General features: G+C 28.8%; 4 protein-coding genes across 4 annotated transcripts; 1 reads left to right on the plus strand and 3 right to left on the minus strand.

The window, feature by feature from the left end:
- Positions 1–4177: 4177 nt before the first annotated feature.
- LOC132950117 (transcription factor Adf-1-like) lies at positions 4178–6567 on the minus strand. Its single transcript, XM_061021351.1, has 2 exons — positions 6435–6567; positions 4178–4971 (listed from the first exon to the last, which is right to left on the minus strand). The coding sequence occupies exons 1-2, from the start codon at positions 6565–6567 to the stop codon at positions 4178–4180; spliced, it is 927 nt and encodes a 308-aa protein (XP_060877334.1).
- Positions 6568–7246: 679 nt separating this feature from the next.
- On the minus strand, positions 7247–8624 carry LOC132950125 (uncharacterized). Its single transcript, XM_061021364.1, has 2 exons — positions 8359–8624; positions 7247–8015 (listed from the first exon to the last, which is right to left on the minus strand). The coding sequence occupies exons 1-2, from the start codon at positions 8622–8624 to the stop codon at positions 7247–7249; spliced, it is 1035 nt and encodes a 344-aa protein (XP_060877347.1).
- A 1571-nt stretch (positions 8625–10195) lies between these two features.
- On the plus strand, positions 10196–10999 carry LOC132950132 (putative nuclease HARBI1). Its single transcript, XM_061021375.1, has one exon. It carries the CDS (start codon positions 10196–10198, stop codon positions 10997–10999), a length of 804 nt encoding a protein of 267 aa, XP_060877358.1.
- An 808-nt stretch (positions 11000–11807) lies between these two features.
- On the minus strand, positions 11808–12899 carry LOC132933920 (transcription factor Adf-1-like). Its single transcript, XM_061000194.1, has 2 exons — positions 12782–12899; positions 11808–12052 (listed from the first exon to the last, which is right to left on the minus strand). The coding sequence occupies exons 1-2, from the start codon at positions 12897–12899 to the stop codon at positions 11808–11810; spliced, it is 363 nt and encodes a 120-aa protein (XP_060856177.1).
- Between the last annotated feature and the right edge of the window lie 257 nt (positions 12900–13156).

Here is a 13156-nt window from a genome sequence, read left to right on the forward strand (position 1 = left end):
TACCTACTATCAGTAAAGGAAGTTTTGATTTGATTTATAGTTAAAATTTGTTTCGTTAATATAACACATAACGGCGACCGTAAAGATGGCCCTTCAACTAAGTTCAAACTTTTTGAAAATGATGCTCAGAGTTAGCAAATAGTTTGTAAGAATTTGCAAGACTATTTTTAGAATTTGCAAGTTAAAATTATGGAAGTTATCGGAAATAATGATACTGTAGGGCCAACTTCACGTAGCCCTTCAAAGTCAACACAGAAACTCCAAACCGGTATTAAATCATTTCCTATAGTTAGCAAGAGTTTGCAAGTCCATTCTCAGAGTTTGCAAGTAAGTTATTCGGCCAGGGCGAGCTTTCAAAGTTTTGTACCCAGCCCTTCAAAGTCAACCCAGAAACTTCAAACCGGTCTTAAAACATTTCCTACAGTTAGCAAGAGTTTGCAAGTCCATTCTCAGAGATTGCAAGTTCATTCTCAGAGATTGCAAGTAAGTTATTCGGCCAGGGCGAGCTTTCAAAGTTTTGTGCCCAGCCCTTCAAATTCAACCCGGAAACTTCAAACCGGTATTAAAACATTTCCTACAGTTAGCAAGAGTTTGCTAGTCCATTCTCAGAGTTTGCAAGTAAGTTATTCGGCCAGGGCGAGCTTTCAAAGTTGTGTGCCCAGCCCTTCAAATTCAACACAGAAACTCCAAACTGGTTTTAAAATATAAAGTAACGGTTCGTACCTATACGTATGAGGGGTCGCTGTAAATTGCGTCGAATTCTTTATTTTTTATGCAAATTGTGGCCCGGGTATATTTTGTACATACGTAAATTTCGGCCTGGGTATATTTTATACATACGTCAATTTCGGCATGGGTATAATTTTGTATGTATGCCTACCTAAATATTTTTTATTCATAAGTAATAATTACGTCTAAGGATTTTTTTGCAAAATCAATATTTTCTTTCTCATTTTTCAGACTTAGGACTGTCAATATAACTGTATAGATATTGGTAAAAAAAATTGAATAAAATTGAAAAAAAATGTAAACTGTCGAGCAACGTAAAACCTCGTGCGTAATATCTTCGATCAAATGCACACTGGCTGCTAGTAATATTATTAGTGAACATATGGGAGGAATACGATTTCCACAACATTAACTTTAACATCATAATTTTTTTTATTTCTTGAAATTTCTTTTCATATTTAGTCAAATTTTGTGATAAAATTAAGTAAAATAAGTACTAGTAAAAATGTCCAAAGATTAACTACAGTAGACGACTGGTAAGGAAGTCTAGTTCAAATTTATTTTTGTAATAAATTGAGCTACCATGTTAACTATTTTCACAATCAGTTGGGCAATGATGATCAATTTATCTTTGCAGTAATTACGGAATTTATCGGATTTGGCAAGAATTTAATGATATTATAGATTTGACTTAAAAAGTATTAAAATACTTAAGATATGAAGTTTCTAAAGTTTAAATAGGTTTGAAAAATATTTAAAAAAAAAAGTTAGTTGATTATGCAATTTTTTTTATGCGATGAGTATGTAATGAATTATATGTGCAGTTTTGATTTTTAATTTTATTTTAACATAATTTGTTATTGATCAATGATCATTGTAATGCACGTATACCTATTATGAAATACATTTAACTTTATTTAACTGTACACAGTAATCATCATTAACATACTTGATCTTAATAAGTACGTATTAATATCAATCATTCACTATATTGCTGGACATTACGTGACATATGTAAGGAGATTTAATGGCAATTGGGAACTGCACAATGATCTACAGCCGAAGATTGAAAAAATAAAAAATAAAGATTCTGTCAAAAATATTATTCCTCACATTTTAATGTACATAAAAATTTAATTAAAACATGTTTAAAACACTTGATTTAAAAGGATATATTTTTTTTATCATCATATTTCTTTCAGCACTAGTTTTATATGCATTGGTATTCTGTTTTTATTTTGTATTTTTTAACATTGCTATTTTTATTTATTTTTCCAGTTTTGCTAAAACGGGTTTGTAGTTGAGTACCTTTGTACAATTTAATTTTTTAGTTTTTATAAAGTGAAGTATGACAATCAGTGAATATTTTAGTACTAATAAAAGAACCATAATTTATTAGAGTGTTTTTGGATGATTTAAGTATTTAACCTTGAATAAAAAATGTTTACGCGTATGTGTACTTTTTGAGTGTACTTGCACAAGTATAATGTTTTTGGAATAAATGGTAATATCTAAGTATAATTTTGTCTTACGGACTAGACAGTGTTTTTGCAAGAGTAAGTACCATGTAGCTCTATTAATATTAAGTAGTATATTATTGTTGAATAAAAGAAACTAATTTTTTCCATTGCCAAAACAAAATTCAATTCATTTTAATCAACTCACAATTGTCCATGTGAAACGGGCCTAAATTGTGTTGATTTAACAATAATGTCAGTTATAAAATGTATTATCTATAGAACCTATTGTTTGTATTAGGTACTTATACAAATGTTATTATAACACTTTAATAATTTATTATAAGCTACAGAAAACTCAATTTAACTTTTATATAATATTCAACTCTTTAACTCAAGTAAAATTTACAACAAAATTACTTGAGAACAATATTAATTTTTTCAATTACCTATTTTAATCTATAGACATGAGAAAAACATGAAGTATATACTACTATGGAAAAAAAACAGTATGACAGTATGACGTACCTATTTAAAGATATTATTTTATTATTCATTTTGTCAAGGTATAATTAACTTAAGTTTGTCTACTGCCTACTTAACACATACATAAACCGGATAATGTATAGATAACCTATTACACGTTCACATAATAAATTTTTTGTCTAATAAACTATTATAGTAACGATATTAATGAAACACTTTGTATAATACCAATTATGTAAACGAAATTATAGTTGTGGTATGTATGTTTTACACGTCTGTTACCAAATGTTCAACATTCCATATATTTTAGTATCTACCTAACTAATATTTTACTGTTAACTGTTTTAATTTTTATATTTTTATTGTGTAATTGAAAAATATTATGTATTAAAATTAAACCAATATTTAATCTAACAAACAGCTTTGTTAAATTAAATGGGTGTTTTAGTTTTCCAAATCAACAAACCTGGCTGTTGGTCCCACGTTAACAAATAGTTTATTAATTGTATTGTTAATTTTATCAACTTTGATGATGTTTTTCGATCTGTGTGCAAATTTGCAAAATATTAACATAAATAAATATTATTTGTACTAAAAAAAAATTATCACCAGTCGTGACTTGAGCCCGATTCACACTAGTCCGGCACGGCACGGCACGGCACGGCACGGCACAGCACGTACCAGCACGACAAAATATTATATTATTAGTTTATATGAGATAATGCACATTGGTCAGTACCGTCACCGCACCAGCACGGACCGGCACCGACCGGACCGACCGACCATCATCCGAAAGAATGTTTTGACGTGCCGGTCTGTGTCGGTACGTTTAGTGTCTGTGCAATGTGAACATACAAACCGGCAAACACCGGTGAAAAACATTCAAATTTATATAATTTGATTTAGAAATTAAAATGTTTAGGTTTTCAGTATTCCTTTCCAAGTACAAATGGTATTACTCACTTTCATGAAATAATAAAATACAACATTGTTACTTCCACCCTTTGAATTTACACAAGGATCTTCATATAAAGCATTGGTGGAAATCCATGGAAAAAGTTGGGGGGGCTATGATTTTATATGTGAAGATTCAATATATGCGTCATGCGATATAATATGAAAATCATACAACATTTTTATATTTTTGCAAGAACTTTTTTTTTTCTATATTAAAAAGAACTAAGAATAATTCAAAACAAATTAGACAATTCTAAGACATGAATGATAATAATAATATATTAGTTATATAATAAAACTTCAAAATAAATAAATTCATCTGTAGGTATAACATAAATAAGTTATAATAAAAAATGTTCAATAAAAAAAAACCCTATCAAAACATAATTATTCCACCTTTAAAATATAAATATATTATAACAATATTACATTATATTATTATAATAAAACATAAAAAACAACATTATTTAATTAAAACAGTATAAAAAATATAAATTAAAATAAATGAGACTTCAAAATATTAATGTACACGATTTTGATAAAAAAATTTAAATATTTTCTTCTGTACTTGTTTGAAAATAGGTACCAGTTGAAGAAGAAGTAGTAGGTATTGAGCTATAAAATTGAGATACATTGTCTGTTGATGTTTCGATGTTTTGAAAGTTGGATGGCTGAACTGATGGATGAGCTACAGCTAATTGTTGATCTGTAAAAGTATTCAAGTATGTTTGTGGTTGTGTATACTTCAATTGTTCCAATTCCATTTCAGATACTATTGAAAAAATTTTATTCTTAGCAACATGTTGCAAATATGGAGAAAACTGTTTCACTGTTGAACAAATAGAAGAAAAAAATTGATCTAAAGCATCTAATTTTTTATCTGCTTCGCTCGATTTGTTGTCTCTGTTGTCTAAAATAAATTTCATAAGTGTAGCTGATGCATTTTGAGGTACAGTGGAGTCAGTGTTCGTTTCATTTTTTTTAAATTTTTTTTTAGGAAATGATTGCTTAGTTGAAGGTGCAGATGTTTTTACACTCTGATTTGATAATGGCTCTATAACTTCTTGACCAACTTCAATTGATCCATCTGAATTTTCACTCATGTATTCCGAACGAGTTTCTTCATTATTTGAATTAGACAGCTCGGCATCATCATCACTAACCCTGTTTACACTACTAATAGATTCTCTTTCTTTCATGTGCTTTTTCAAAAATTCCATTTCATCGGAAAATTTCCATTTCTTAGCAAATTTAGATTTTTGACCAGAAACAGTTATTAATTTTTTGGATGATCTCCTATAAGCATCTCTTAAGCCACTCCACGTTTTTTTGCAAATCTGTGCTAAAATGTTTAATTTTATTCTGTATTAATAATTTTACATATTTTTTGTTTTACTACTAGCTAGTATTAGATTTTGAACTTTTTATAGGCATTTGCAATATTGTCGATCATTAGTAGTTATTTTTATATTAATATCGATAAAAAATTATTTGTTGGGTAGAAAAGCTTGAAAATGTAATACAAGGCTCCCAACATATTGTTACAATAGCAGTTGAAAAATAAAATAAATTCAGTCACAATTTTTTTTATAAGCATTCAAAGTTTGAATTTTGACAAAATACGTAAAAATCACAAAAATTCGCAAATTGTTTTAAGCTAGAAATTCATAAAAAAAAATTTTAAATCTAAGATTTGAAAACTTTTAATAATCTATAATATATCTTAGACAGATCTGACAAACCGTCAGCGCTCAGAATCGTTTTTCGTATACAATGATATAATATCATTGTATTCAAATTTAATTCCATCCATTACAGTAACCCATCTCTTGTAACCTACTGTACAGCAGAGCGACATCCACGACTTACACGTTTTTTAAATCTTAGGTTTAAATAGAAAAAAATTTACGAATTTCTGAATCCAAAAAACTTTGCGATTTTTACGTATTTTTTCGAAATTCTAATTTTAGACACTTATTTAAAACAAATTTCTAAAATACCCTCAACTTTTTTTTAATTTTATCTAACATTAATTGATGAAAATCTTTGTATTAAATTTTTAAGTTTTTTGACCGAGCAAAAATTTTTTATCGATATTTAACAAAAAATTACCGAAAACTTTATAGGCCTATACGCCTATAAATAGCTCAAAATGTAGCAAATTATTTTGAAAATGTTGTGGTGTATTAAAATTACAAATATAAATATTTAAAGTTTCAAGTATCTACGTTCATTATTTTTTGTGTCACGCCAAAAAACAAAATTGATTTTTCAAAAAATTGGTCGTGCGTAAAAATTCCCGTCTTTTCCTTAATAATTTGTTGTTAGTTTTTTCCGATGCGTTTGAATTTCAGTACGAGATTCTACATCAGTCGAGATTAAAATAATTAGTAAATATAAATTTAAGTGAAATAGTATAAAATATCCTAAGCTGACAGATCATCTCTGTTCAAAATTTTTCGTATACAATGATTATACCTATTATTGCATTTAAATTTAACACATCTATTATAGTGACCTACCCTTTTACCGAGGTCCACTTGACAGTCGACACCTAATATACAGCATAGCGAGTTCCCCATTGTTTTCAATTATTATCGATAAAATTGTTTGTTGTGAAATACAATCATAATATAATGTAAGAAACATTTGATTGTTATAATTTAAATCTTAAAAAATGTAATGTTCCTACGTACCTATTATATTATATATATCTGGGAGGCACACCGTATACAAACATTTTAAACCTATTAACTATTAAGTATCAAATATTATGTATACCTTAATAAATAAAACTATACATACCCGGTTGATCCAATGTTCCTGCAATTTCTCTCCACATTAATTCTTTATGTAGGTGGTCACTGTACTTTTTATTACTCATATCGTACAGAGATGGTCGACTGCGAACCAACTCGATCAACATTTCTGTGTTCATATTGAAGAATAAAATTACACAGTACTGGTATTTTATAAACAAAATTTATTAACGAACTTGAGACTAGCAACTGATGTTTGTCACCTATGGAACTCATACTATCATGCAATACCCATTTGTCTACGGTCCACCCCACCAAGTGTACCCTGCCGTGTATTCATTGTCATGCTTCTGCGTAGAAGTCTGCCGCCGACTTTTGTTTTTTCGGGGCAGCTGGGTAGTGGGTTCAGTTCTTATCTAAAAAAGGTCCTTTTGATCGGTAATTGAGCCACATACAATAACTACAGTTCTCTATTGTGTTATATTATTTTTCTAAAATCGAGTAGGAAATAAAGGAGGAATAAAAATAAAAATATATCACATTTAAATTTAATTTCTGAAATACCTACTATTTTATTTTATAATTGAAAAATATACATTATATGCATATAAACGTATAAAAATTATTTCAATAGTATTTATAATTATTTAAAAAACAGCTGTAATATTATAATTTATGTATACATAAGATAAATAGATATTTAAAATGTATAACCTCACAGTTTTAAAAAAATTAAAGTAGAATGTCTATGTCCATGGTAACTTGCCCGCAGAAGAGTTAAAAAAATCTTTGAACTTGTCTCGGTTTTCAAATGATTGTTTTTGTGCATAACCTCCTTGTTTTGTCAATGAATGTAAATTAGTAGATAATTTCATTTCTGTTGCTGCTATGAATTTCATCTGTATCTTTTTTAATAAAATTATGTAAAATACACGTGGTCATAACTATTTTATCTGCATTATTTGGTAATGCTTTTAATCTCCTACAGTAAATGCGAAATTTAGCTGTTAATTGACCAAATGTGTCTTCGACTACTTTCCGTGCTCTTGAAAGCCTTTCGTTAAAAATTTTTTTTGTCTCGTCATCGTAACTTTGAGGTCCAGGATATGGCCTCAACAAATAATTTTTAAGAGGAAATGCTTCATCTCCTATGATACCATAGGGTAATTCTATATCTGTACCAGGCAATACTCGACCATTAGGAATGTTAAATTTATTTTTTTCTAATGCTTTTCCAAAATTTGAGGTCGATAATATACCTCCGTCACTATTTTTCCCATACGCACCAATATCGACAGCAATGAATTTGTATTGAGCATCAACTAATCCTAATAGCACAATAGAAAATGTTTTCTTGTAATTAAAGAATAATGAGCCACTATTCGGGGGAGCTTCAATAGTAACGTGCTTTCCATCTAATGCACCTATACAATTGGGAAAATTCCATACCTCCCAAAACTCGTTGGATATTTGCACCCAATCTTCTTTTTTGGGACATGGTATGCATTCATTTTTCATTTTAGATATAATAGCATCACATACTTCTAAGACAATTACCTGGACAGTTGAATGACCCAATCGAAAACTGAATGCTATAGTTTGATAAGAATCTCCGGTTCCCAAAAACCTATATAAAATAAATAATTTAATATTTGAAACCAGTTTTTATAGTTTTATAGGTCTATTATATTTTTTTTTCGGGGTCAACATTATGAAGAATATTGAATTTAAATATGAAAATTAAATTTTTTTTTTTGAAAATGTTTCAGCACACCAGGTGCTATTACAAATATATTTACAATTATAATTTAACTTTTACATTTAAATTGCTGATAGTAAAAATTAAATTTAAATTTAAACTGAAAATTTAATTAAACAAATAATATAAAATGTTTTTCTTTAATTAGCTTATATATTATGCGCATAATTTGTGTGATTTTCATTAAAATAGTACTATAACATTGATTTACCTCAAACATACAGCCAGTTTTTCTTTAGCTGGTATTGATTCTCTGAAATGTGTGTTTTGTTTGGTTATGTCATCTTTGATTTTCTGATAGAGCACATTAAATTGGTATCTTGACATTCGAAAATACTTGAAAAATGTATCCTCGTGATCTTCTAATTGTCGACAAAGAGTAGCAAATTCACCTTCAGTCTTCTGTTTTTTCAAAATGTCGTGAACCCAAATCGACCTTTTATTTAATATTTGTTTGTCTAACATCTTGTTCTTCATCTTCGTCTATTAAAACCGCTATCATAGCCAATTCGGGCATAGATAAATGACGAAACATATTTATTATTTTTTTAATTATCACCGAACCACGTAAACTCTTGTCGACCGCACTACAAAAGAGGCACGCAAATACAAACCAACGTTATAATATTATAGATCTAGGAAATATTATTAGGATGCTGGTGGTTGCTGGTGGCTGGCGTTGGTTGCTGGTGTGTGCTGGTTCTATGTGAATTAACGGTGCCGTTACGTTACGGTCCGGTGCTGTGCCGTGTCGGACTAGTGTGAATCGGGCTAGTGTGAATATTTATATTATAATATTGTATCGTAATAAATTATAACAACCACTTATAAGAAGTTATAAGTCAGTCCATCCTTTCAACTTAAAATATAAAACTTTTTGTATAAAATATTTTAAATTTTTAAAAACAAAATATAAACTAAAAATTAAAATTTGTCCTTTCCGTGTTTTTGTTATTTTAATGATATGTATTAATATCTATTATTAAAATAACAAAATAAAATAAATTCTAACAAAAAATAATAAACATAATATTATATAAACATTTTAAAAACAATTTTGTGTGTCAAAAAAAAATTAAATATATGTTTATGAACGTCATGTTCATTAACGTTATGTCATACATGCATTGTAAATTACAGATGTAAAAAAAATTGGTCATTTTCTGTTAGGCTAAGGACACTTTCTGAAACACCTCTTCCATCTCTTTGTGATGACTCGTCATATATTTGTCCTTGGAAATTTGACGTTCCACTTGTTGATGGAGATGGCACCGATTCTGTGTATGAAGCTCATTGTTGAACTTGGCCTTGTTGATAAATCTGTCTGTCTTGAATCGCCTAAAATACTCTTTAATTCAGCATTACCGACCAATGACGAAATTTGCATCCTTAATTGCACTTGCTCATACCGAGGAAGCTTCTTTACAATTGTTGCCATGGAGTTAAAGAAAAGGTCGGTTTCGTCTAATTCACTTTGAAACAGGAGTTGAGTTTCGTTCAGCTATTTGTTTCAGCAACTGTAATCGTTCTTCCGAGTGTGTTAACTTTATCTTTTTCTTATCTCTCATAATATTGTCTTTCTTACCATCCATTTTCTTATTATTATCTTCGTTACTTTTGGTATTAATGATTGTCATATTTTCTTCTGTTTCATCAATATGGGTGATGTTTTCTTCGAGGTCAGCGTGAGAGTTTTCCAAAAATTCAGTCTCGTCAAACCTAACCTCATCTCCAACAACATTAGTGATTGTGTTTTGTCTTTGTGATGAAGGAAGGCTATCTAAAAATGATAGGAGAACAGACCTATTCTTTGCTGCCTCTCCACCTGAACCAGTACCTGGTTTACCTTTAGGCCGAATATAATAGTCTCTAACGTAGGCCCATCTTTTACAGCAGTCAGAACCTAAAACAAAAATTGTAATTTGATTTCTTATTTCAGACATTTGGCCACAGGAGAATCTTTTCGGTCACTTGCTTTTCAATATCGAGTTAGTCATTCCTGGATAAGTGTCATAATAAAAGAAGTTGCTGAGGCCATTATTAAAAGGATGTTTGAGTTAACTATACCGTCGCCTACAGAAAATCAACTAAGACAAAACAGTAATCAGTTTTTTTCAAAATGGAATTTTCCGAACTGTGTCGGAGCGATAGATGGGAAACATGTAAGAATAAAGGCTCCCAAACGAAGTGGATCATTGTATTTTAACTATAAAGAGTACTATTCAATCGTTTTGCTAGCAGTCGTTGACGCGGATTGTAAATTCATTGCTGTTGATATTGGTTCCTATGGTAGAGAGGGAGATGCTGGTATCTACCTAAAGAGTCAAATGTGGAAAATGATAAAAAATAATACATTTAATATACCATCACCAAAAGTAATACCCGGAACAAATGATGTTGTACCCCATGTCATTGTAGGGGATGAAGCTTTTGCTCTGCACGAAAACCTGATGAAACCTTATCCAAGACAGCAATCTGCACATGATCAATCAAAATCTGTATATAATTATCGACTATCGAGAGCTCGGAGAACAACTGAAAATACTTTCGGAATTTTATGCGGTTATTTCAGACTATTTTTCCTACCCATTGCTACTGCCCCAGAAACTACAGACAAATTGATTACATGTGCATGCATATTATATAATATTTTACGTGGAGCAAAAGTACTTGCACCAGGTCAAAAACATTTTGATGATGCACTCCCACTACCAACTGAAAATTTAATCCCCATAACAGAACACAATGTGCGTGCCAAAATTAATCACACTCAAATTCGAGAAATATTCAAAAATTATTTGAACGGTCCAGGGGCTGTTGAGTGGCAGCATAGTTATGCAATGCAACATTAATTGTAATTATTATATAATATATTTACTGTGGTAATTACTTTTACTTAAAGCATCTGTTGTTTATTAATATTTAATATATTCATTATTCTTATATTAAAATTTAATTGTATTAATTATTGTATATTTTCTTTACTGTACAATAATCTAAAATAAATTATTTTCTCTCCAAATTGGATTTGTGTGACACGTATTGAAATAGTATCTGTGACAAAACGTACACGACAACATGTAACTATTCTAAATTTCATTAAAAATAATGTTGAATAAATTAAATTTGAACTTGAAAAAAAAGTGTTTTATATTAAATTTGTTAATATTTATTGAGTTTTTTCACTTTACTAAATTTTAGTACTATACACACCTGATTTTTGAAGTGTTATTCCAATTTCGTTCCACAAATTTTGCTTCATCTGGGCTTGTCTATACTCTTTGGATTTGATATTGTACAAAGCTTCATGATTTTTGACAAAATCAATTAATTGTTCATCATTTTCGCTCGTCCAAGTCACGTTTAATAATATGAAAAATTTTAGTTTTTGCAATGTGTTGAAAATACGGTGAGAACTGTTTGACCGTCGAACACATTGACAAAAAAAATAGGTCCATAGCATCTAACTTGCCTGTTGTTGGGTATGATTGTTCAGAATTTTTTTGTTCAATGATATATTTCATGAGAGTGGATGATGCAGTTTCGGGTGGTTTCAATGAGCTCGTTTTTTTAAATTTTTTTTGTCGTGGTTGCACTGGAGCGGGTGTACTAAATGATGTTTCTACATTATGTACTGCATTTTCAAATGAGACAGAATTCTCACCTCCCACTTGAATTTTTCTCATCATCTGAATGAGATAGAACGTCATCTTCGTCGTCAGTTACCACATCTATGTTACTTATGGAATCCCTTTCTTTCATGTGAGATTTTAAAAATTCCATTTCATCCGCATATTTCCATTTTTTTACAAATTTTGTTTTTTGTCCTGACACTGTAATAGATTTTTTAGCAGCTCTTCTGTACCCATCTCTCAGACTAGTCCAATTTTTTTTGCAATTTTGAACTAAAATAAAAAATAATAAACTTTAATAAATAAAATAAGGACTATTTTTTTTTATTTTGATTTTGACTCGACATGTTGAGTCTAGGACTTGAAATCGATTTTAAATATCGATAAAAATCATTAAAAATCATGTAAGAAATCAAGAATTATAGAAATAACGTATATTTCTTTTAATGGTATTCAAAATTTATATTGAAATAAAAATAATTGAAATCGATCATTTGTAAAAAATATAAATAAAAATCGTATTATGATTTTTAAAATATACAAATCGATTTAAAATTAAAATTTTTTTTTAATTTAAAAATATTTAATTATATCTGAGAGGACTATAATGTTGTTCATATGTGTGTAATAATAATATAACTAAAAATGTTGTTTCTTAGGCCTGCAGTTACGCATCTGTTTAAACGACGACTACAGGTTTATCTTAGTTAGAAATCAAAATTAAAATCATAAAAAAGTAAAATTGATATTTTTAATCGAAAAAAAAGAAAAATAATGTTCAAAATTCAATTAAAAATCATAATATTATAATTAAATTTGATATTGTGTAACAATATAAAAATCATAAAATTATAAAATCGATATATTATTACAAATTAAAATCAGAAAAAACAAATATCAATATGTGAAATTGAAATTAAAACCACAATTTTTAATTTTGATTACATGCCTTGTTTTTGACCAAAAAAAAAATGGTAATTTTATGCTTAATTGTATACATACCTGGTTGATTGATTTCACTGGCAATTTCTCTCCACAGCGATTCTTTATTTCTTTTATCACTCATATCGTATAGTGATGGTCGTTCGCGAACTAGTTCAATAAGCATTTCTGTATTCATTGTATAATTATACTTAAAACAATTTATAAATTAAATGTGAACAATAGTTAACTCAGTACCTACGTTGTGATTATAAACTATAATATTTTTTAGTATTTAATTTTATAGCATCCACAAACATTATTTTAATCATTTCTTTTTTTAATTAATTAATTTAAGTCCTAACCTTTAAATTATATATTTTAAATAAATATATTATAAATAATACTGTAAATAAAAAAATTTAAAAAACTGAAGTTATTGAAAATATCATCAAA

Source organism: Metopolophium dirhodum, chromosome 1 (assembly GCF_019925205.1).
Source record: "Metopolophium dirhodum isolate CAU chromosome 1, ASM1992520v1, whole genome shotgun sequence".
Taxonomy (NCBI): Eukaryota; Metazoa; Arthropoda; class Insecta; order Hemiptera; family Aphididae; genus Metopolophium; species Metopolophium dirhodum.

Excerpts from the sequence above, each read along its gene's own strand:
- LOC132950132 (XM_061021375.1), top strand. The coding sequence starts at position 10,196 with ATGTTTGAGTTAACTATACCGTCGCCTACAGAAAATCAACTAAGACAA.
- LOC132950117 (XM_061021351.1), bottom strand. The coding sequence starts at position 6,567 with ATGAACACAGAAATGTTGATCGAGTTGGTTCGCAGTCGACCATCTCTG. Across the intron at positions 4,972-6,434 it reads AGGAACATTGGATCAACCGG|CACAGATTTGCAAAAAAACG; the intron begins GTATGTATAGTT and ends TAAACATTTTAG.
- LOC132933920 (XM_061000194.1), bottom strand. The coding sequence starts at position 12,899 with ATGAATACAGAAATGCTTATTGAACTAGTTCGCGAACGACCATCACTA. Across the intron at positions 12,053-12,781 it reads CAGTGAAATCAATCAACCAG|TTCAAAATTGCAAAAAAAAT; the intron begins GTATGTATACAA and ends TTTTTATTTTAG.
- LOC132950125 (XM_061021364.1), bottom strand. The coding sequence starts at position 8,624 with ATGAAGAACAAGATGTTAGACAAACAAATATTAAATAAAAGGTCGATT. Across the intron at positions 8,016-8,358 it reads AAACTGGCTGTATGTTTGAG|GTTTTTGGGAACCGGAGATT; the intron begins GTAAATCAATGT and ends TATTTTATATAG.